Source organism: Ursus americanus, unplaced genomic scaffold (assembly GCF_024610735.1).
Source record: "Ursus americanus isolate L20-20 unplaced genomic scaffold, mUrsAme1.1.p SCAF_65, whole genome shotgun sequence".
Lineage (NCBI taxonomy): Eukaryota > Metazoa > Chordata > Mammalia > Carnivora > Ursidae > Ursus > Ursus americanus.
The window spans coordinates 1307694-1332676 of record NW_028273647.1 but is presented as its reverse complement, the minus strand read 5'-3'; the positions used below and the strand labels follow the sequence as shown (position 1 = coordinate 1332676).

At 53.7% G+C, this 24983-nt stretch overlaps 2 protein-coding genes across 2 annotated transcripts in view; one reads left to right on the top strand and one right to left on the bottom strand.

Moving 5' to 3' along the window:
• Positions 1-8793: 8793 nt before the first annotated feature.
• On the bottom strand, positions 8794-13277 carry LOC123803286 (ral-GDS-related protein-like). Its single transcript, XM_087860462.1, has 3 exons — positions 12933-13277; positions 11939-12154; positions 8794-8808 (listed from the first exon to the last, which is right to left on the bottom strand). The coding sequence occupies exons 1-3, from the start codon at positions 13275-13277 to the stop codon at positions 8794-8796; spliced, it is 576 nt and encodes a 191-aa protein (XP_087716588.1).
• A 9367-nt stretch (positions 13278-22644) lies between these two features.
• LOC123784912 (uncharacterized) overlaps positions 22645-24983 on the top strand; it is a 127960-nt gene continuing 125621 nt past the window's right edge. Inside the window, exon 1 of the mRNA XM_087860461.1 lies at positions 22645-23015. Coding sequence (XP_087716587.1) covers positions 22645-23015 — 371 coding nt within the window. The remainder of the gene's footprint in view (positions 23016-24983) is intronic.

The window sequence follows — 24983 nt, the reverse complement described above, 5'->3', positions numbered from 1 at the left end:
GGTGGCAGCGGGCTTGCACCCTCGGGGCCGTGCTGCGTCCGTCGGCGCGGGCCGCGCGTGCGCGGCGACCGGCTGAGCCGGGCTTCACCGCCAAGGCGCGCGCCGGGCCGAGTCCCCGCACCGAGCTTTGCCCCCCGGCTGGGAGGACCGGGCATGCGCCCCGCGGCCCGCGCATGCCCTGCACGCCACGGGGCTCCGCTCCCGAGACCGCGCCAGACAGTCGCGCCGGGAATTCAGGACGGCAAGGGACTGAGCGCGCATGTGGTGGCCGAGTCCGGGGAAGCCTCGGCGGAGGCCGGGAGGCGCGGCCCGCCGAGCTGAGGTCCCGGGGCTCCCACCGGCGGCACTCTGGGCCGGCGGGGCTGGACCGACCTCGGGGAAGCCCTCCCACCCGCTGCCCTGCCCCCCACAGCCCGGACGCGGCCCCTTGGCAGGGCCTCCCTAGCCCGCCGCCCTGCAGCCCAGCCCCAGGGCCGGAACCCGCGCAGTCGAGCCCCGCAGTGGGCCGGGGCCTGGCCCGAGTCCTCGCGCGTGTCTTCGCCAGGCTTCCTGCCCACCCCGAGGAGTTAGGTGTCCCGGGCCCCTCTGCACACACGAGAGTGAGGCTCAGGGGTGTGTTCCGTGGCATCACAGCTAATGCTGGGCTGTACTTAGATTGGATCCTGGAAGACGGCCTGAAAGAGGCTGTGGGAGGCGGCTGGAGGTAGACAGATGTGGGGCCTGCGTGCTGGTCCCTGGGCTGCAGAAAGAAGAGGAGGACCCCCGGGATCTGGGAGTCACCAGCCGAGGGCAGCTGAGCAGACCCAGGACGCCGAGTGGAAGGGGCAAAAATGCACTCGTCCAGGGGCTTCTTCAGGCATCCTTAGGAGCCTGGCCTTTGTTCTTTAGGCCTCAGGGAGCCTGGGGAGGGTTTCAAGCAGGAAGGAATATCTGATTTGTGTTCTTTAAAAAAAAAAAAAATGACAACCTTGCGGTAGGAAATGAAACCAGAGGCAGGGCAACTTTCATCTTTATGGTGTCACTTTGATCCTCACCACAAGCCAGGAGGCAGGTTAGGGCCACACTCCTTTTCAAAGGTGAACTCCTGAAGCCCAAAAAGGTAACCCACCGTTCTGTCCTCAGAAGGTATCATTTGACTCTAGTTGTAACAGAAGCAGGTAAAATAAAACAATTTTGCGTAGCAAGAGTTTTACTATATATGTTTTTGTTGTTCTTTAATGAAATGTGTTATGGTTATTTGTAGAATTTTTTTAACTCCATCCAAGTTTGCAAGGAAGTGTGTCTCTGAATGTGAGCCCCAGGGCCTTGGTCCCCAGAGTTTGCTCCACCTGGAACTCTCCTCCCTCTGGAGCGTGTCACTCCCTCATGTCTTTGAGGCTTATGTGTCACCTCATCAGATGCCAACTGACCACTCTGTGTATAATAGGAACCCCCACCCCCCACCCCCTGACTCTGCTCTGTTGTTCTGCAAAGCAGCTGTTGTCCTCCACAGCCCTACACTGTGTGCTTGTTTATTTCTTGGTTGTGTGTCCCTCTCCCAGAACGTTAGATTCATTCAAGCAGGGACTTTGTTCACTTCTGGGTCCCTGGCACATAATGAGATATTGTGGAGTAACTGAGTACAGCTTTGGGTGATGGGAAGTAAGAAACTGTTATTTAAAGTGTAAGAAGGGAGTGGGAGTCAGGGAAGGGAGTGGAGGGACAAAGGGGATTATAGTGAGGGGATCTTTGCAGGGCGGTGGGGGCGCTTTGGTAGACTAAAAATGGCCACCAACTTGTTGACGCTGCTCCCCACAGGAGATTGAATCCAGTCATTCACCCCTTGAATGCGGATGGCTCTTGTAACTTGCTTTGACCAGGAAAATGTGTCACAGGGGATGTGGTGTGACTTTTGAGCCGAAGCTGCAGGAGATGGTCTGGCTTTCTTGTCACCTGATTCTAAACAAGTCCAAGCAGGTCTGGTGAGGAGGCTGCGTAGAAGAGTGCAGATCCTCCCTGGCTGACAAGCTGCCACCTGCCAGACACGTGGGTGAGGCTGTGCTTGACCACCCAGCCCTAGCCAAGTAGTCAGCCAGCTGCGGCCACCAGAGACCCAGGCAGACCAGCACAACTGTGGAGATGCACTCAGCCCCAACCAGCCAACCAGAGAATCACGAGCAAATCAAATACTTGTGGTTTTAAGCCCTAGATGTTAGCGTGGTGACACAGCCATGGATAACTGACACATTTGATGACCTCAACCTTATCATGATGCATTCAAAACTGATGTTCTGGAGGCCGGCTTTGATTATTCCTCTGCCTAATAAAAGCAGAAAATCAGGAAAGGGCAAGACAAAAAGTGATGCAAACAGATACAAAGAGGACGAAAGGTAGACGGAGGAGATGAGCAGCAGTTTGTGCAGCCGAGACCCTCCTCATCCCCTGAGCATACTTTGTGGTGCCCAAGAGCTCAGGTTCAGGAGTCCATGGACAGTGAAGCTGACCCAGGCTCAAGTTCAACTGTTCCCCAGGGTCAGACACTAAGCAGGTGGCATAACGTCCTTGCTCATCTGTTAATAGAGGTTACAGAGAAGCTCCATAACCTTAGGTTGTTGTGGGGAGAAAATGAACTGTTCCTGTCAAACACTCGGCAGAGTGCTTGGCACAATATACCCTCCATAAGTATCATGGGGTAGCAATAGCATTCCTGTACAGGTTACTGTTCATCTTGATCATGGAGGGGCGATCATTCAAAGGACCGCCCAGAGTGCAGTGTTAATAAAAGCTGATTTTCCTCAGCTCTGTGGGTCAGATGCTGTGTCCACAGTCTCCAAACCTCATAGCAGCCCTGCAGCACGGGCATGTTAACATCATCTTCATTCTATTGTTGTGAAAACCGTGACAAAGGAAAAATGCAAGCGATGGAACAGGTGGCAGGGCTGGAGCTCAAAGCTGCAGTCTGTCCCACTGCAAAGCATGCACTCCTCCCTCTCCCTGTGCAGCCTCTGCTATGCTCAGACCCCACATAAAAAAACAAAACACACAAGACCATGCGGCTTCTCCCCTTCCTGCACTGCGCCACACAGGCTGAGCGCTGACCTTTTGTGGGAAGCATTCAGGAAGGGCTTCCTGTGTATTGGCAAAGCAGCTGCATCCTGGGAGCACTTCCTCCTTGAAAAGCACCCTCCCACCTCCCTAGTCTGATGAGGGCTTGTCCCTAGGAGGGACTTGCTCATAGTGGAAACAGAAGCACACTTTAAGACTGGGGGTGGGTGCACAGTAAAGAGGGTGGGCGGTAAGAAGCTGGTGTCACCAAGGACACACCGAAGCCCACATTATTGCCCACATCAAGGCGCTGACCAGCCTGCAGATCCACACAGAGACACTGGAATGAGAAAAAGTGGGATCCAGGAAACTGGTGCCCGGGGCACTCGAAGATCCAGTAAGATGGGCCACTGGGAGGTATGGGTGTGCCACCTGCCCTCCGGGGATGCTGGCCCTCAGGTGGTCAGAACCAGGAGACTGGTCAGGGAAGAGGGACACCCTGCAGAAGAACAGAGAGAGGAGTCCGACCAATCTGGTTCAACCCCAGCTCCCCCATGTGACAGCCCAGTGGCCCTAAGGGGACTGCTCTACCTCTCTGAGTCTAAACTTCCTCATCAGTGAAATGGGGAGGGGGGAGGCTGCAAGAGCAGAAGGGAAGGGGCCAGGGGGCACCCCTAGGGAAGATGCTCAAAGGGGAAGCACAACAAAGGAGGGACAATTTGAGGGACCAGAAGCCAGATTCCCTCCTTCAACTCTGGCCAGCGTAAAAGCAAGATGGGCCACAACCACCATGTGCACCTTGCCCAGGAGGGAACATTCTGGACTTTCAGAACTAGGCTGCTGATGGACGTTTTACAATATGTTTGAAATTTCACTTCCCACAGGAATTTAATGTAGGGATGTTGGAATGTGGGACTATTAACTCCTCTGGGTGGGGGGAAGGGTCATGCCCCCCAGTAGTGCCTGCAGTGGATGCAGCTCTTTTGAGGGGACATGTGAACGATTTGCCCCAGGTGTGGTTTCATCCTCAGCTGGAGCTAGGGGTGCCCCAGCCACTCCTGCTCACCTGCTCACACAGATCTCCCCACTCCTTGCCCCGCCATGGCGTTCCAGGTGTCTGGGATACAGGGCACACTAGCTGGACCTCTTCCAGGCCCTGTCCAGAGGCTCAGCCCTAGGGGCTAAGCCGCCTATAGCAGTGACCCCAGGACCTCACCCGTGGGGCTCTCCAGGGATACTGCTCTCAGGTCTGGGCCACACACCCACTTCCCATTACTCACAACCCGTCCCCCCCCCCCCAACACACAGAGGGGAAACCCTTTCCCTGTACAGCACTCAGCAGGTCCCGGACGGGGACAAACTCCCATCTTCCTAACCGGAAATGCCCGTTTGGCCTGGAAAACTTGTAGCTAGGGCTCAAGTTAGCCTCCATCCAGAGCACCCACATACCTGCACCAGCCTCTAGAGAAGAAAAGATGTACATTTTCTGGGAAATTCTGCCCCAAACCATTGGTTCTCTCATTTCATTGTCACAACTCATCAGATAAGTGCTATTAAATGCATTTTCCAGATGGGTAAACTGAGGCCAGAAGGTGATGACTACCCAGCTCAAGTCTACCCAGCAAGTAAATGGCAGAGAAAGGATTCATACCCAGCTCGTGTGGCTCCAAAGTTGTGCTCTCAGTTACTGAGCTCCTCAGCCTCCCAAGGCAGAGCGGGGGAGGGGAGGACCAGTTCTGAGTCCAGAGGAGGCTCCCTCACCTTCTCTCCAGGGTGAACAGGCAGTGCATCCTGGTTTAGCAAAGACAATGCAGTTGCAGGGGCTCCCCTGGACCTGTTTCTATCGTGGGCTGGACAAAAGTCATTATCAGTATTAAATCCCCACGAAAGCAGTGTTCTCTCTGCAGATTTTGTGTCGTGCTCAGCACAGAAGGCTGCCCGCTTTCCGGTGTCTGCAAGGTGAGCAGACTGCCCTTGGAGATTTCCCACTTCTCCCATCTTCTCAGCTTTGTTTTTTCTCTCCCAGCTTCCACTTTCCTCTCCCCATTCTATCTCTTTCTCTCTCAAATAAACGAATAAAAGCTTAAAAAAAAAAAAAGGACTAGACTCACTCACTCATCGAACTTCGGGTCAGGCTGGCTAAGGCCCATCTCTCGAGGCTGCTTCCCCACCTGAAGCTCTAGGGTCCAGTCTCACAGTTTCCCGCTTGTGATGGCAAAGTGGCCCCATCCCGTGCCCTGTCTGCTGATAGAAGTGTAAAACCACTTGGGAAAATAATTTGGCAGTTTTTTAAAAAGTTATGTGTTTCCCATTCGATCTAGGTATTCCATTCCCAGAGAAATGAAAGCGTATGTCCATACAAAGATGTGAACATGAATGCTCATAGCAGCTTAATGTAGAAAAGCAAACTGGACAAAACTGAAATTTTCATCAACCGGTGAATGGATAAACAAATTTTAGTATATCCATATAATGGAATATTCCTCAACAATGGAAAGTAACAAACTATTGGTGCACACAACAAAGGTGAATCTGAAAAGTATTAGGGTGAGTAAAACAAACCATACTGGACATACTGTCCATCCTGTTTCCGTGTATATAAAATTCCAGGGGATGCAACATTAACCTAAAGTGACAGAAAGCAAGGGAAACAAGGGCAAAAATGAACTATTGGGACTTCGTCAAGATGAAAAGCTTTTGCACAGCAAAGGAAACAGTCGACAAAACCAAGAGACAACCGACGGAGTGGGAGAAGAGATTTGCAAATGTCTTAATCAGATAAAGGGCTAATATCCAAAATCTATAAAGAACTTATCAAATTCAACACCCAAAGAATAAATAATCCAAGCAAGAAACGGGCAGAAGACGCGGATAGACATTCTCCAAAGAAAACATACAAATGGACAACAGACACATGAAAAAATGTTCCATATCACTTGGGAAATACAAATCAAAATCATAATGAGATACCACCTCATTAACAAGTCAGGAAATGACAGATGTTGGCAAGGATGAGGAGAAAGGGGAACCCTCTTGCCCTGTTGGTGGGAATGGAAACTGGTACCTAATTCTGGAGAAGAATTTGGAGGTTCCTCAAAAAGTTAAAAACAGAACTTCCCTATGACCCAGCAATTGCACTACTAGGTATTTATCCCAAAGATACAAATATAGTGACCCGAAGGGGCACCTGCATCCCAATGTTTATAGCAGCAATGTCCACACCAGCAAACTATGGAAAGAGCCCAGATGTCCATTGACAGATGAATGGATAAAGATGTGGTATATATGGAATGGAATATATATACGTGGTATGAATAATGGCATACTACTCAGCCATCAAAACAATGAAATCTTGCCATTTGCAATGATGTAGATGGAACTGGAGGGATTACGCTAAGCAAAATAAATTAATCAGAGAAAGACAATTATATGATCTCATGCATACGTGGAATTAAAGAAACAAAACAGAGGATCATGGGGGAAGAGAGGAAAAATACAACAAGATGAGAGAGAGGGAGACAGGCCATAAGAGGCTCTTAATCATAGGAAACAAACTGAGGGTTGCTGGAGGGGAGGTGGTGGGGGATGGGGTAACCGGGTGCTGGGCATTAAGGAGGGCACGTGATGTAATGAGCACTGTGTATTATATGAGACTGATGAATCACTGGCCTCTACCTCTGAAACAAATAATACATTATATGTTAATTAATTGGATTTAAATAAAAAAATAAACAGCACCCTTGCATAAAAATAAACCAACAAACACAGACAGACAGAAAGTAGACCAGTGATTACCTGGTGACGGGATGGTTGGGGGAGGGAAGGATTGTAAGGGCATCAGGGAATTTTTTGAGAATGATGACTATGTTCATTATCATGGGTATATACACGTGTCAAAACTCATCAAATTGGGTTTGTTTAAAAAAGTCTTCCCCTATGGACTCTGGGAAACAAACTGAGGGTTTCAGAGGGGAGGGGGTGGGGGATTGGGCTAGGCCGGTGCTGGGTATTAAGGAGGGCACGTATTGCATGGAGCACTGGGTGTTATAGGCAAACAATGAATCATGGAACACTACATCAAAAACTAATGATGTACTGTATGGGGAATAACAAAACATAATAAAAACATTTAAAAAAAATTCCCATTATCCTGGCAAGAGAGAACCCATCCCTGATCCATCAGATGCCAGCCAGGGAACAGTGGCTACCATGGATCGGACGCAGAGCCTGGGGCCTGGAGGGAACTGCTGCTTCAGAAGAACCGCATAAGGAGATGCACGAAGACTGGAAATCCTGGCTCCTAGGTCAGCATAGATGCTCATGGAACCAGGCTCAGGTGTGCCCTTTAAGGTACCCCTCCCATCTTCTCCCAACACACAAAACAAGCAGGAAAGGGAATCCAGAGATCATTGACAAGAATCCCAGAAAGATTCCAAACTTGGTAAACGGCCAACGGGGAGACTGAGGCTGGAAAGTCCTGCCTGCCCTGAGTCCATCTGCAAATTATCTTCCTCTGCCTTTGTCCCCTTCACATGCAGGATTTGATCTCCTTCCGTGTTTTTCCCCACTAGGTGCTGATGCAGTTCCAGAGATTGAACTACAATACGACAAGTTCCAAAACCAAACACAAAACTAAAAAAGCATCTCAATGGAAGAAGCAGGACACAGTCTTCCTGGCCTTAGAGTGGAGAAAGGCAACCCCAGTCCTGGGGCAGGAAGGTGTTCTGGGGCGTACAAGTCTTAAAGACTCCCACTTTCAGTGGTTGTTGCTATTCCTGGGAAAGTCCCTGCAACCTCTAAATCTCAGGAGTTCTGAGGGGCTGTCTCTGCTGTTTGCCCAAATTCATTGACTGAAATGGACCCGTGCTCTGAGTAAGGGGGATTTTGGGGTGCCCTCCAGTGGCTAGGGAGAAGGGTTGCCAATTCTCCTTCCTCCCACATACAGTAGCTGATGACTCTGGGAGATTTCCTAGGTCAGGAACGAATACGAGAGTCTGTGCAAGTTTTCCATTACTGCAGGAAGTAAAAGACCCAAACCACACACATGGGCTCTAAAACAAAACAAGGGCTTTAATCTCCTAACATGCAAATCTATCACGGTACTATTTAAAACAACTAAATGGTGCCCCCTACATAAGGAAATAGATGGGGGGAAGGGGTGTGGAGAAAATGGGCGCAAGGATGCAGCTGCTGAGGAATCCCTGCAGGGCCACTGGACACTTGCACAGCCCTGAGGTTGACTGCAGCCAGTTCTTCTCCTTCTTGAGTGCTGCTGACCAGCTAGGACCGGGGCTCCAGCTGGCAGGACAGGGTGTAGCTAAGGACAGAGGGACACCTGTGAGTTGCCCAGGAGCTTCCATTCAAGAGTCCCTGCCAGTGTTTGCCCACAGCTGGAGTCTGGCGCCCCGGCAACAAGGCCTGAGGCTGCCCAGGGAAGGAGGATCCCAGGAGTGGCCAGCAGAAAGAGTCCACCCCGAACCTCACCGACCCAGCTCCTGATGGGCCTCACCTCTCAGCCTCGCTGAGCGGCTCCATAGCCTGGAACCAGGCCCAAAAAGGATCCTCGGGCTCTAGGGTGTAATTCTCGGCAGCCACCTGGAGCAGCATGATGTCCGTCATGACTTGGTATTCCTGAGCAGACAGAGAAGCACAGGATGCATAGGGAGCCTGGGGTAGGGGGGGAGCTGCAGGGTCTGGTGACGGTTGAGGAGCGGGACCGGGGACCTATCCCAGGTCCTGGCACACATGGCCACCCTCCTGCCTAGAGATTCATCTGGTCTCCACCTGTTCTCAGAGGTGAATATCAGTAGCCCCTCCTCCGGGAAGTTCTCCTGGATGCCATGCTCTGTCCCCATCTCCTAACGGGATGAGACTTGCACTGCTTTCTTCTCAAGGGATCCCAGGAAATGTGAGGTGGAGGGGATGGAGCCAAGCAATGTTCTTCCCAGGGACATCTCTGAGGCCCACTCCCTACCCTTCCCTGCGGGAAGCGCCACATATGCTCACCTTATTTCTTTTCTGGTGGTTGATCTCATTCCCCTGGAATGCAGACAAAGTCCATCAGAATGAGGCCCCTGGTTCTTAGGAGCACTTGATTCCCATCCCTTCTCATGCTGCACCATGGCCAGGACCCATGAGGGGGCCGTGCATACACAGATAGTGGGCCTGGGATGTAGGCCAGGGTCTGGGGTCCAGAGAAAGGAGGACATGGGGCAGATGGACTGGCTACAGGTCGGGACCCTGCAGCACCACCCTCTCGGAAGACAGTGGGGGAGGCCGAAGCCTCAGGCAGGAAGGGGCTGCTGCGGCTACTGAGGTGCTTGCTGACGTGGAGGGTCCTGACTTCATTCTCCCCCCACGGGCAAACTCACCGGGGGAGGCTGAGGTCCACTCAGACAGACCTCATGCAGCTTTGCCTTCAGGAAGCTCTGCTGCTTCACCAGTCTTCGGCACCGGGAGCCGTGGCCTAACTGCAGCCTCACCTCGCTCATCCCTGAGATGGGCAACAGCCCCCAGGCTCACAGGGTAGCCGTGAGGCTGTCATGAGGGGAGGTTTGCCGAGTCCTGAGAGCTCAGGGCTCAGTACAGGGGCGTTCTGCTCCCAAACCTCCGGATTCTGGTCCCTCCCCCACAATCCTCAGGCTCACCCACCTCCAGATAGTCCTCCATGGCGGTATCTAACATCACCAGCTCGGTGAGGAAAGTGCCAAGGAAAGGCACGACACCCTGTGTCATGAGGGGGAGGGTTGGGATGAGTCCCTGCTCGCTGGTGTCCACAGGGACCCTCCACTGAAAACGCTCCAGCCTCCTAGCCCACCCCATGGGCTCACGTGGAGCAGCCTAGGACCCTTAGCAGCCTCCCCCCACGGGTTCCCTTTCCCTTCCCCCCCAGAACATCAGACTCCTCATCACCTTCAGGGCCTGCTTTTCAAAAATGCCAGGGAATGGAGCACTAGGCCGGTCCCTCTCCACCCGCAAAACCCATTCTCTATGGACCTTTCTGGACCCTCCTCCTGGTTCTTTTGAAATAAGAATTGTAGAAGCTGTGGCCCCAGGAGCCGCAGCTGGAGTGGGAAGGATGCCCCCCCCTTCCTGATCTTTCCTTTTTGGGAGGCTTCCAGCCCTCAGGGAGGAGCCCTCCTCCTCCTCTGACTTTGGAGGCCCTGGGCCTCAGGCACATTCACCTTCTTCTGCATCCTCTTCTGGGCTCCCCGGAGGGCCATCACCAGGGTGGCAAATCTATTGGACGGTCGTTCCTGCAGGACCAAGGACAAGTTCCTTGAGACCATCATACCCTCAGGCCACTTGCCCCCACCATCTTGGACGTCAGAACCTAGACATCTGACCTAACTCATACTGATCCTGAGGCCCCATTATCCAGAAGCAGGCCGTGAGTGATTCCAGAACAATCTCACTCCAACATTCACTCCATGTGTGAACTTGACCTTGCAGCCTGGCCTCCCCGAGCCTGTTTTCTCATCGGGAAACGTGACAACTCCACCTATCTCCCATGGTCTCCTGAGGACTCAGGGTCCTATTACTCTCATCATTGTTGTGGCCCTCAACCCAGCCCAACCCCATCACTGAGCACAGGTCTGTCCTCTGGGCTCTCCAGGTTTGTAGAGGCCCCCACCTGGACCAGCTGTCGACACAGAGCGAGAGGGTGTGTAGGCTAGGGAGTCTGCTTGGACACCACCTGCTTGCCCCCTCACTGCCAAGGGCATCCTCACCTAGGCTGTCGCCACATTCATGACAAAGGCTTCCCCTCCCCAAGGAATGCTTCAGACCATTCCCGACTACATCCACTCAGGACCCTGTTCCCTCCCACCCCTCCTCTCTTTCCAGACCTGCACCTTCCAGGCTACCTTGATGAGCAGGTTCCTGCCCTGTGTGGTGTCCTTGCTGCACAGCTTTTGAAAGATCCTCAATGGCTTCCTGAAGAGAGGCAAGGGAGGCAGGATCAATGGACGAATAATGTGGCAGGGTTGAGTGCGAGTGCCTTTTCTTTGAGAACCCCAGAGTGTCAACCTGCCTGGTTGAGGGTTTCTTCTGGGATCCTCTGAGCACTAAGGTCTTTGTAGGACATGGGAGGGAGCTCTCATGTGGCTCGTCCTGGGCCTCCCTTCCCATATTCATTGAGAAACGCTGTTTGGGTCAATTTGGGGTTCATTTGGGCAGAGAGCTTAGTGGCTGTCAAGGAAACACGTGAAGAGATTTAATGCAGCTCAGCCCCGTGTGGGACATTTGGCAAAACTGATTTCTAAAGCGGGAGGCATGGTGGCCTCCTCACCAGGGAGGCTGAGAGACCCACCCACCAGCCCAGGTCCTGTGGTCGGGGTTTGCCGCCTCCCAGAAGGTCCAAGCTGCCTGAGGGGGAAGAGGACAAGCCTCTGGGAGCTCCCTCGTCCATCCTGGTCCCTCCATGGAGAGAGGCCTACTCACCTGGAAACCTTCCCCCACGTGTTCTCGAGGCGGTGAATGGAGACACTCTGCAGAGCCGAGAGGATGGCATGTAAGGACGAGTAGTTCCTCAGGGTTTGACAGGCCTGGGGAGAGAAGAGAATGGGCTGTCACTTGGGGAGCCAGCACCTTATTGGCTCTCAAGCTTCAGTCCCCCTCAGGGGAAAGTGCTCCTGCTGGAGGAAGCCGCTGTCCAGGGACCTGCCGAAGGGCACACGTGAGGCCCAGAGGAGGAGGAAGATTTTACCTCACTCCAAGGAAGGAGCCAGGCAGAAACGGAGCATCCCAGCATGGGGCCATGCAAGGCGAGGTCAGCATGCCCCTGGACCAAAGAGCCTAGGGACTGCACAGTCCCTAGGGCAAAGACCAGGGCCTTCCACCCTGAGACCTGATCAAGGGAAGAGCAGTGCCCGAGACTCAGGAGAGCACCTCGGCTGGGCTTCCCGTTGCATACCTTGGCCACCTTGATCCAGTGCTCCACCACCATGGCCCTGTCCCGGGCTGTCATGCTTGGGTTGCCAAGGCAGGTGGTGATGACACACTTGGCCACACCGTTGAACTGGGCGACAGTGGCCCGGACTGTGGGTGCCAGGTGCTCATTGCCAGGCTTGTTGCGCTTGGACCAGACGGAGCCCAGGCACTGATGGGGCAGCAGCTTCTTGAACAGCTCCTAGAGAACAGGCGGACCTTGGTTCACCCAGCCATTTCCCATGCAAGACTCATGTCCTACGTGGGGGTCACAGGTCAGAGCTGGACCTCAGGGAGCTGAGAATCTGGCCTGAGCCTGGTTGGAGACCGTGGATTTCATTCCATTGTTTTCCCTGAGGGAACCCAGTACACAATGACCCAGGAGCAAACAGAGCAAGGGAAGGAAGGAGGGCATTGGCACCCTGATCATGCTCAGGAACTCCCAGCTCCAGGTGGCACTGCAAGGTGGTCCAACCCAAGGGGGCTTCTTCCCCTCCCCTCCAACTGGTCATCCCCCTGGTCCTTCCCCCCCTTTCAGATGCACATTCTCACACGGGAGCTGCAACCACACATTCTTCCGTCTGCCCTGTCCTCATGGACACATCAGATGCCTAATCAATGCTGAGGGTACTCATCCTCCAAGGCACATGAGTGGGTGACCCATGGACTTGACTGAACACAGGGAGCTGCCCTCCTCCACCCACGGGACCAGGGCCTGCCCATTGGTCTCTCCATTCTGGCTCATTTCTTCTCCCTAGTACCTCCGTATCAGTGCTTATCATGGTCTCTCGCTACAGTCCGCAGCTGGATAGGGAAAGCTTGGGGCTAAGCGCCTTGATGGGTTGACAGGGTTGGGAAGTGGTGGAGCTGAGATTTGGTCCCAGACCATAGGAGTCCACATCAGGGAAAGGCAGGTGTGGGGCAAGTGAGAGCAGAAGGAAGGCCTGCCCCTGGCCCACCCTGAGAGCCCAGCTGCTCACCGCATCCATATACGTGAGCTGCTCTGCCACCAGCCTGGGAGGGAAGTCCAGGAGGTCGGGCTTCTCCTCACCCAGCTGGTTCTTTGGGGTGACACAGCGGTGGCAGGAAGCCTCTGGGGCCGCGGTGGGCTCTGTGGCTGTTGCCTGAGTGAAACTTTCCAGCAAAAAGGGTGGTCCAGCTGACTGCTGCTCAGCACCCGGCACACATGCAGAAGATGGGAGCACGGGTTGCAGTTCTGGAACAGCTGACGGAGGGGAGGCTGGCTCTGACACCGCAGGTGACAGTTGACACAGAGCTGGGGTCGCCTCTAGCTCTATAGGAGGCCCTGTTCCTGGCTCTGCCATTGGAAGGAGCCCTGGAGCTGGCACTGGGGCAGGAGACAGAGAAAGGTTCATCCACATCACTGACTTTCCGGATGCCTTTGCAAAACCAGGACAGACCCCATGGCCTTGAAAGGAATACCCAGCCCATGAACCGCATCCCAGTTAGCCTTCCCAGCTTGCCATCCCCCTTACCCTCCACCTCTGCCTCAGTGAGCGCCAGAAGTTCCCGCTGCATCAGGAGAAGGGGGACATGGTTTGTCAGGTCCCAGGCATGCCACTTCAGAACCATGGCCCCATGCACATAGGCCACCTTGATCTCGACACGGTCACGGCCCAGGGACTGATAGATAGCCTGCAAATTCTGGTCAGGCCAGGTACCCAAGAAGGGAGACAGGGTGCTGGGGAGAGTCATATGTGGAACAGAGTCAGAGGCCTGGCCTTGCATTGCACATGCTACTCCCACAGCACCGTTCTTTCTGTATGGGTCCCAGAGGATGGCCCCAGCCCCCTTCCAACCCCTCTCTAGCTGCCCTCGTAGTGGAAGGCCTGGTCCTCCAGAAAACCTGAATGAGTCTGGTTTTTCCACTTCTCCTCTCCTCTACCTAGCCATGGGCCTGATCTACTCTATCCTCCATGCACACCAGTATCAAGGCTCAGGTTGGAGGCAGATTTGTGAGTGGTCGGCTCAGCACACCCTCGGTTCTTGGCCCCCGTTGGGGTGGTCAGCAGGGAGGGGCAGGCAGAGCAAGTTGGGACCGTCAAAGGGATGGGTGTTTCAGGCACCCACTGAGCCCAGACTGTGCTCTGCCGCCCAGAGGGCCCGGGACCCCCTCCACAGCCTTCTTTGACTCATTTGCTTCTTCACATGAAGCCCCCCAGATGAAGCCCACCCACTGGAAATCAAGAGATCGGTGAGATCCCTGGTTTGGCAAATCCCTCCCCAGCCACCACCCCTGTACTCCCCCACCCTGCTCTGTGGAGGCAGCCAGCCCTGCTTCTGGACCCAAACCCCTGTCCCAGTTTTACTTGATCATTTCATCTGTCCTATGATCCAGCTCTAGGTGGATCCTTTCAAAGCTAGAGGAGGCTACGAAGATGTCACATCTAACAACCATTGGACATGCATGCTTAGGGTGTGCAGAGTGCCTATCTGACCCTCTGAATAGAACTGAGACCCAGACACTGTATCTCCTCTCTCCATTCACATTCCTAGTGCTTAATATACATTCTTGAACGACTACTTCCCAGCCCGCACTTTCCAAATCCTGAGTGGCCCGTGGGCTGGTCTGCCTGCTCCCAGTGTGCCCCTGAGCTGCTCACACAAAGGACAACTACCAGAACCATCTAGATGGAATCTCAGAAGTCCTTTGCACATAGAGAAAATGCCTGCTTTGCATTTCCTTTCGTCAACCCAGAAGGGCCACCGGCCTGTGAGGGTTGCACTTGAGAGCTTCTTGACCAGAGAGAGAGAACTATTAAGCAAGAAGATGCCCAGCACATCCAGGAGCCCTTTCTACAGAGCCAAGCACCAGAGTAGCCCATGCCATGTTTCCTCCCATGATTTCCTACAGTACCTGTATGAGGTTCATCCTCTTAACCACCCCACTTTTCAGAAGAGGAAAGGGAAGGTCAGAGAGGGGTAGTGCCATTCCCGAGATGTACACCCAGTAGATGGGAGGCTCACCCTGTGCTGTGCATGGGGTGGGCACTCACCGATTGAACTGCTGGCCCAGGACCTGTGTGGCTGAAGTGAACATCTCGTACATGCAGAAGATCGTTGAAGTGGTTGAGATGCTCCCATCTGGGAAGGATGGCACCAGGGACTGTACGAAACGCTCCATTGTGCCTTCTCGGAGCCTCAGCATCGTCTGGGCCTCATCCAGGGACAGGGATGATTCCTTTTCCCACCAGGTAGAGAAGGGGGGTGTGGGGGGCAATGGAGTCAGCTTCAACACCACGAACCACCAGGATGATCAGGGTCTGGTGCTCAGACCAGAGAGTCCCATCCCTTCAGGAAGTTGTGCAAGAAAAGGGACTTGAGGGCCCACCCAGAAAAAGGCTCTAGGCTTGAAAGTACAATTGCCTTTAGGGGTGAAATGAGAAAGCATTGGTCACTTCAACACATCTTGTTAGCTGAGCCACCACAGCCTTTCTCTCTCTGAATAGGCTTTATTAAGAACTGTATGCCTTTGAGTCATCAGTCAACATCCCTACTGCAGACAGGAGAAAGCACAGGCTTAGCACCTCCAACGCTGCTCGAGATCATAGACGTTGGGCCTGAGAACTGTCCAGAGCATGGAATGCATGGCATTTCCCTAGGCTGCTGCGGCCTGGTCTGTTCCTCAGGTGGGGAGAAAGGTTCAGGGGAAATCCACCTTCCTCGGCAGGCCCCAGGGGAGCTGGTTGTTTCTAGTGTGGGTTCTGGCCTTGCCGTGATCATCTGTGGGTCCTGAGATTGGACATCAATCTGGACCTGTTCTCACCCCAGACCAGCATTGGATGTTGTTGTGGGCCGAGGCACCTGCTGCTTGTCAAGGGAGATGGAGTAGCTGAGCCTTTGGAGCAAGCAGCTCCTCAAAGATGGCCTGGATTGAACTCTGAAAAGACAGAGTCCACTACCTGGGCCAGGAGGCATCAGAGGCCTTGCACCCAATCCGTGCTTGAAAGGCTGATTCACGGCGGCAGACAACCTCCCATACGGAGGTCCAAAAAGACATATGAGGACACAGCTTGTGACCCGGGGGACATACAATGAGTCGATGTGTTCTGAGAGGTGATACGTTACAGAGGAACATATAGAATGGCTTCATCCCACCGTTCCTTTTATGTTCAATCACCCTGTGTGGGGTGAGGATTCATAAGGCCTTGGACACGTTCTCCAAGGACAGTGGAGCTGGGTTCTACACAGGATGGCTGGGGTGAGTCAAGAAAATACTCAAAACAGTAGCAAAATGCAAAGACACTCATGGCTGCGGGAAAAGTCACACAAAACAGAATGAAACAGAATAACCCACGCCCCAAACTGCAAAAAACACGAACACTATTCTCTACCATTCCCACCTATGGGAAGAGTGTCTTCCTACCTTCTCCCACAGCTGGTGGTGGAGGTGTGGATACTGGGATGACTTTGTGGTTGGGCCTGCGGGGCACTCATGTGGAAACACCATGGGAGGGCCCCAGGTTTGTCCCCACATTTGTGTGGGGGCCCTGGGCGTGTGGAACCCTCTTCCCATTCTCACCTCAGAGCGGCACTGATCCTGGGTGGCCTGGTGCACCTGCCACTTGTCTAGGGCGTTGTAGTTGAAGTCCCAGACCAGCTCTTCGATGACCTCCTGGGTGCAGCTCTGAAAATGCAGTGCCCCATAGACATGGGGTCAAGAGACATTAGTGTCCTCCCGGGACATTGCCACAAGGGGCCACCCGCATTAGAAATCCTGTTCTCCAGTTGAGGCAAAGAGGGGCAGCTGAAAAGACATCGAGCAAGGAGGTAGCCGGATGAAACTCTAGAGCTCGTGATTAACATCGAGGTAGTTGAGCTTGGTCCCCAGTGCTCAGCTTCTCATCCTGCCTGCTATGACCTGGGGCGTGAACATGAAAGATGGGCCAGGCTTCCAACACCTGGCAGCTTCCTTCTGCCCAGGAAGGGTGTGTCCCACATCCTCTGTCCCCTTCTCTACACATAGACAACCAGCCCCCCACCCCAACACACACACAGGGACACACATAATGAGGGGCAAGAGGTGTGGGCCTGCTGAGGTGACATCACAGTTGTTGCCTGCTCTCCAGTGGGCTGCCCTGAGCTGCCTCGTGTTACCTGTTGGTGTCTCCTGCCACATGTCCAGAGGGCTCGGAAAAGCGGGCTGAGCCGACGTCTACAATTATTTGCAAGTCTCTCTCTCTGGGCTTGCCTGGGCCCAGAGACCCTGAAGGGAGGAAGGCAGCAAGAGAACATCTTGCTCTCTCGAATGTCTCCACCCAAGTGAGCTGGAGAGCAGGTTGTCTTTTGAATCTGGGTGCCCGGTTACCAGAGTTCTAAGTTCAGTTGGGGCCTATCACAGAGGAAGTGAGGTCACTCTTTCAAGATTCTAATCCCTGGGACCATGTGTTCAGTCAGACCTATCCAGAGCCCCTTCTTGGCAGTTGACTCCTTAGCTTTCTCCCCCATGTCATCTCCTTAACTGGACACAATGAGCCAAAAAGGCCATAGCCACCACTCTCTGGAAATGGAACTAGGGTCCGAAGCTTCAGGAGGCAGAGCTGAATTCAGACCTTACGTTCTGTGTTTCTTTGCGCACTTGTGTGTCCTATGTCATTGCGTCTCTCACGTAGTCCCCACTTTCCCAGCCTGCAGTGTGGGGATCAGGCTAGAATCTACTTCCTTGGGACATCCTCTGGTGTCTGTGGATAAGAGTATTTATTACATGTGTGGGGTGGTCCCCTGTGTATCTGAGGCACAATTTTCAAGATGGAAGAATTACAAGAAGGGGTGGGACTTGGCATGGAGGGCTGCTCAGAAGAGGCCTGGGTTCCAGCCCTGTAATACTGCAACTGTCACTTTCCCTCTTGGCCTCATTTTAAGGTGGGCACCATGATGGCCTGGAAAAGCAAGAAGATGCAGGCATTGTCATCCTCTATAGTAAAACCATGCAATTGTTTCCCGTTATATGAAGAACGAGACCCCGTTACCTCGTTTGGGTCTATGAGGGGAGCGGCTTTCACCATGGCTCCCAGGGATCCTGACCTGTGGTATAGGCATCAGACTGTAACCGCTAAGTGGTCAGTGACTGGCTTTTGACCCACAGGACATATTCAACGTGATGAAGTACCATGCCTAGAGCTTCTCTACATGTCATGCAAAGAGTTTCTCACTCCCTAGTTACTTTCCATCATGTTCCACTACTCACTCCTTCCCTTTCCCTTCTTCTTCTCTCTCTGAAGCAGAACCAAGCACCGATGTTTTGAGCTGCCATCTACAGAGGCTCACAGGATAGAGAACGGAGGCAGTGCCAAGGCCAAAAGACACACAGGAACTCAGGTTCTGAGTCCAGATGGCATCCCGAGTCACGTGAGCCAACTCATGACAAAATCCTCTTCCAGTATGGCCCTGGTCACAGCCGCAGCCACTGACACACCTTGAGCCTGGGGAACCATGCTAATTTGGGCCTGCATTCTTCACCCACAAATACTGTTAGAAATTAAAGCGATGCACCTGCACGTGCAGGGTATCAGGGCAATGCAGTCCCGGGGCAACTCTAGATAAGTAACAGTCTCCCAGGCCTCAGCATCTGTCCCTGCCTTCCTCCCTCCCCTCTGCTCTCCTCCTAGTGTCCCTGCAGCCACCCTGGCTGCCTTTTTCACTCCTCTGGCCAAACTGGCTTCTGTTATTGAGTGTCTGCAGCACAAGTCACTTCTTCCTGAAACGCTGCTCCCTGACGTGTGCAGGCCTAGCTCCCTTTGGTCAATCTGTTCTCAGCAACCTCAGCCTCAGTGAGGCCTTTCATATCTTTCCATGCAGTGACTCCCCAGCCTTCCTCCGTAGCACACTTCATTCCTAGTACAGAGCGCTTGCTCTTTTCTTTCACGTGCGTTCTCTTTGGAGCTTTGGTCCATGTGTAGACTGGGAGCTCCTAAAGCAAAGGAGCCCTAGGTAATTTCAGCTCTGCGCACGGGCCCAGCAAGATACCTGGCATAGGGCAGTGCTCAGTGTGTAGTTACTCAATGAATAATTGAGAAGATCTTGGAGCCCACCTCCCCTCTTAAGCACCTAGACTGCAGAATGCTACTAAAACTTTCAAGCTGTTTCTGGGCAGGGGCGACAACCATAATGGCCTCTGCCTGACTCTTCCTGCTCCAGTTCCTCCAGCAGAACTCACCAGGTACCATGGACAAGGAAGCGCCCTGCATCCAGCTCTCCAGCTCTGGTGGCACAGCCCCACGCAGGCACACCAGCAAAAAAAGCCATGCCTTTTCTCGGGGGTCCTCAACACAGTGCCTTTGCAGAGTCACAGAGCAAAGGAGCAGGATCTCTTGGCTCCCTGGGCAGAGTAAAGGACCTCAGAACCCTCCCTTTCCTCCTTTTCTGTCCACTCCCATGGTGTCCTCTTTACGATTCCAGCACCCGCAGCTCAGCCAGAAGAGTGCTTCTGCACCCACCCCTGTGTGTCTAAACGAGGAACTAAAGGTCTAATGCAGACTAGACGTGTCCCTGGGCCCCAGACACAGTGAACGCTCCTCAACATGACTAACCCACAGAAAAATGCAACCAAGAGCATCATGAGACATCACATCACATTGGCGGGAAGAGCGACCCTCCAAAAGTCGAGAGATAACAAATGCTGGTGAGGATGTGGAGCAAAGGGAATCCTTGGGCACCACTGGTGGGAATGCACATTGGTACTGTCACTATGCAGAACACTGTGGACGTCCCTCCAAAAATTAAAAAGAGAACTACCTGCACCTCCATGTTCAAGAAGCATTATTTTCAATAGCCAGGACACGGAAAACAGCAGTGCCCTTTAGTGCTGAGTAGGGAAAGAAGTGGTACCTAGAGAATAGCATAGGAATCAGCCAGAAGAAAAGGACATCCCGCTAAGTGTGCTAACAGTACCGGACTTTGAAAGCGTGATGCCAAGTGAAATAAGGGAGACAGGGCAAAGACTTTCTGTAGAGAAGCATAGAGAGAGAGAGAGAGATTGATCCTGTCTAGAGAGAGAGACAGAGAGCTATTTTTCCCTTCTCTGTGGAATCTGAGACAAAGAAGAGAAAAGGGGGAAGACTAACTCAGAAAAAGAGATCAGATTGAAGTAACCAGAAGCAGAGGGCGGAGGGGGTGCGGGAATTTAGTGAATGGTGAAAAGGTACAAATTCCAGTTTCAGATCAATAAGGAATAGGGATTTACAGTACACCCCAGGACTACAGTTCATTACTGCTCTATGGTGTATTTGAGAGGTGTGAGAAGAGCAAGTTCTGAGAGTTCTCATCACAAAGAAAAACCTCTCTTTCTTTTCTTTTCTCTTTTCTTTTCTCTTCTCTTCTCTTCTCTTCTCTTCTCTTCTCTTCTCTTTTCTTTTCTTTCTCTTCACTTTAACCACAGTCAGAGGGTCAAAGGTAACACGCTGTACATATTCACGGGGAGAAAGGAGTACATAGGGACCTTCATTCAGTCGTTCAACAAACACTGGATTTAGCATGAGGTAATCCCCGTTCTTGGCTGGGTTCTGCCCAGAACTCCTGTGTCCCACACACCTCTGGTGCTGATTTGCTGATGCCCTGGGTGAGGCACTTCCTTGCCTCGGTTTCCCCCTTACGGTGACCACGCTGGCTGCCGACACTGTTAACAAGGATGCTGCGGGAAGGAGGAGGTGCCAGCCTCGGAGTGTGGGTTCCCGGGGGAGGGGGTGCAGGCCTTTCCCCTGTAATTTATTTCCAGCTCAGGTGCTTGCGAACTCCTCCCAATCCTCCTGCTGAAGTGTGTGCAATGTCTGTGGGTTGTCACATGCATTAATTATCTGCTGAAGGTTATAAAGTACCCCTCGCTTTGACAAGATCACCCTAAAGAAAAGGGCTTTATCAACGTTGCCATTAAATGCAATCGCAGAGAGTGGAGAAGATGGAAAGGAAAATCGCTCAAGCCAAAGAATAAATGACATTTCAGAAAACGCAGAACAAGTGGATATGAAGATCAATTGGAACTTAAAGTGACGACATGTCCAATGACATAGTCGCAGATTCTGGATTGCTTCGGGCAAGAAAGGGGGACGGTACACACGGAGCCAGACAAGAGGCCCTGAGGCAGGGTGCAAAAGGTTTGATCCTGGGCAGTGTCTTAACCCTTCTGTGCCTCCGTTTTCTCATTCATGAAATGGGACAATATTCACACTGAACCGGAAAGTGATAATAAGAGAATACAACTTCATACGCCTGGCATCTACCAGGTGCTCACAAATCACAGCTGTCATCACGGAGAGTCAACGGCGGAGGAAGCGAGAGGTGGGCACGGAATTCGCAGGTGTTCAGAACGCATTTCATTTCGTTGGACTAAAATGAAGCTTTGTTTTAAATGTCCCTGTCTCATTGTTTCCAGACTGTATGTCATCTCACCATGCAGCACATAGACCGTGCAATGCTGGTAAATATAACAGGCTCCCGCGGGGGGGGGGGTGCTGATTTGTGGCGTGTGCCAGTCTCCATGGGGTGCATATTCCCACCGTGGCTGATTTCAAGCTCCCAGCCTGCCCTTACTGAACAGTCAGGAAGAGATGTCAGCGGCTCGTCACGTCATTTCCGTGGATTTCTGCTGTAAAGATACAACAGACGAGAGCGTAGATGATGGCAGTATGTAGTAAAGCCATCAGGAAATGATGAGTTTGGGATATTTATTACCTTTGTTCTTTTAAAGATTTTATTTATTCATTTGAGAGAGAGAGAGCAGGGGGAGGGGCAGAGGGAGAGGGAGAAGCAGACTCCCCTCTGAGTAGGGAGACCAATGCATGGATCCATCCCAGGACCCTCCTGGCTTGTGGTGAGGATCAAAGTGACGCCATAAAGATGAAAGTAGCCCTGCCCCTTCCTATCCATTTTTTTTTTTTTTAAGAACACAAATCAGATATTACTTCCTGCTTGAAACCCTCCCCAGGCTGCCTGCGGCCTAAAGAACAAACGCCAGGTTCCTAAGGATGCCTGAAGAAGCCCCTGGACGAGTGCATTTTTGCCCCTTCCACTTGGTGTCCTGGGTCTGCTCAGCTGCCCTAGGCCTGGTGACTCCCAGATCCCGGGGATCCTCCTCTTCTTTCTGCAGCCCAGGAACCAGCACGCAGGCCCCACATCTGTCTACCTCCAGCCGCCTCCCACAGCCTCTTTCAGGCCGTCTTTCAGGATTCAATCTAAGTACAGCCCAGCATTAGCTGTGATGCCACGGAACACATCCCTGATGTGAGCCTCACTCTCCTGTGTGCAGAGGGTCCCGGGACACCTAACTCCTCGGGGTGGGCAGGAAGCCTGGCGAAGACACGCGCGAGGACTCGGGCCAGGCCCCGGCCCACTGCGGGGGCGCGACCCTGCGGGTTCCGGCCCTGGGGCTGGGCTGTAGGGCGGCGGGCTAGGGAGGCCCTGCAAAGGGGCCGCGTCCGGGCTGTGGGGGGCAGGGCAGCGGGTGGGAGGGCTTCCCCGAGGTCGGTCCAGCCCCGCCGGCCCAGAGTGCCGCCAGTGGGACCTCCGGGACCTCAGCTCGGCGGGCCGCGCCTCCCGGCCTCCGCCGAGGCTTCCCCAGACCCGGCCACCACAGGCTCGCTCAGTCCATTGCCGTCCTGAATGCCCCGCGCGACTGTCCGGCGTGGTCTCGGGACCGGAGCCCCGTGTTGTGCAGGGCATGCGCGGGCCACCGGGCGCATGCCCGGTCCTCCGGAGGGGGGGGGTGGGGGGGGGGGCGGAAGCTCGGCGCGGGGACGCGGCCGGGCGCGCGCCGGGGCGGTGAAGCGCTCCTCAGCCGGTCGCCGCGCATGCGCGGCCCTCGCCTACGCAGCACGGCCAGAGGGCGCAAGCCCGCCGCTGCTGCTGCTGCTACTGCCGCCGCCGCAGCCGCCGCGACCGCCGCCGCCGCCGGGACCGCCGCCGCCGCCGCCGGGACCGCCGCCGCCGCCGCCGCCGCCGGGAGCGCTGTGCGCCCGCGGCGTGAGGCGTTGGAGGGAGCGCCGCCCGTCGGTTCGCGGCGCCGCCTCGCAGTGGTCTGCCCTCGCCTCCTGGAGCCCCGCGCGGTACATGTGAGTGCGGGGAGGGGGCGGGGGCCGGGAAGCGGGCGGGTGGGCCGGCTCCTGGTGCTGGGGGTTGGCAGGGCCGCGGCCCGCGGGCGGAGGGCCGAGCGGGGCTAACCAGCCGGTCCGCGCCGCGGATGAGGCGGAGACGGACCCCTCCCGCGCGCCGCTTGGGAGGCCGAGGATGTGGGGAGGCCGGAGAAGTGGGGAGGACGAGGGAGGGGCCCGGGGAGGGCGGCACTCTGGGGAGGATCGGGGCGCGGGCGGGTCGGGAGATGTGGGACGGACTGGGGGTTTCCGGGAGGACGGGGATGTGGGGAGGCCGGCGGGGGGACAGGAGAGGCCAGGGAAGGGGGACGAGGGGGCGTGTTCTGGGAGAACGGCTATGGGTGGAGGACGGACTTGTGGGGAGGTCGGCGTGCTCCAGCAGGCCAGGGGACGAGGGGAGGCCGGGGGCTCGGGTAAACGGGGAGGTTTGGGGGACATGAGAAGGCCTGGGGGGGTTCGTGAAAGATGGGGAAGTTGGTGGATTCGGGGGTCTCGGAGAGACGGAGGGGCTCGAGGCCGGAGCGCACAGGGAGGCCGGGGGCTTGGGGAGGCCAGCCGGCCTCCTTGGGAGCTGGCCAATTGCCTCAAAGACAAAAGGGGGGAGAGAGAAAGGAGGAGGAAGAGGGAAATCCTTGGGGACTGGAGGGGGGAGAAGAGCCCTGACCCGATATGGGGACTCACTGGCCCTGCGGCAGGGAAGGGCGAGCCTCGAACCCGGATCCGGGCCAGCTCTTTCCCCGCAGCTGGCGCTCAACTTGCTGTGGCCCTGTGGTTTTTGGGGCGAAAGCCCTGGAGACCTCGTTGATTCATTGTGCCTCCAAGTTTACCTCTTCCCAACCCAGCCCCTAACTCTGCTTCTGGCTTAGGTGGAAGAAGGACTTGTTTCTTTCTCTCTCCTTTCCTTTCTTTTCTCAGGAGGAGGAGGAGGGGTGTGTGTTTGTGTGTGTGTGTGTGTGTGTGTGTGTGTGTGTGTGTTACTTGGTTTTATTTAATTGCAGGATTTAGCTTAATGCAGTAAGGGTAAAAAAATTTTTTTAGTCATTTCAACAGTGTCTCATTCTTGCATGGTTAGCCTGCAGCTGGGTTTTTGGCAGTGAGACTAAGATAATAGTAATGTAGTAATTATGGGAACTGGTTGAAATACATTCAAGCTGAAGGCGGTGTAAGGATTTGGGGATCTGTACATAAGACGACCAACGCTGGGATTCTTAGGTAGAATGTCAACATTTTCGTGGTTGGAAAAATAGGCCATTACTATTTGAAATGAAATACCAGAGCCTCACTCTTAATATTTTATTTGTAAAACTCATAATGGAAGCAGTCTTCTCTTGGAAATGTGTGAACTCTGGTCAGTTGTCTCATCTCTTGAAAACCTGAAAGGTGGATGAAGTGATGGAAAGATACATTGCAAATTAGCATTCACCTTATTTTTGTTGAGATCCAATGTAGGTGATTTTTTCATGCCATTGTGCTTTGGAGATAATTTTTAACATCCTGCAATATTTAAACACATGAAACTTCTGAAGAAAGTTTGCGTTCCGGTGTCTTTATGAGTACATTGTTTTCTCTTTGTGGCTGTCCTTGGAGGTGAAACACTGAATGAGCCTACCACTCGTGTCTTGAATACATTTGTGTGCTAAATGTTGTCGAAGCAGCAAGATCCCATGTTACACATTCTTTAAGTAATATCTTTCCGGTGATTATCATATACTCTGATTTAATAATGAAAACTGGGGAAAGATTGTTTAAAACCCATTGCTGTCTTTTAAAGGGTCCCACAATCAACCTAAGACTTGAGTATATACACTGAATAAAAGGACCTACGCATTGTTCAGAGGTTATGATGCATCAAGAAGCAAGTCCTTGGATAAATAAAGACATTGAATCCAGAACTTAGTGTTTAAGGTTTGGGGCCAAGAGTCCTGGGGC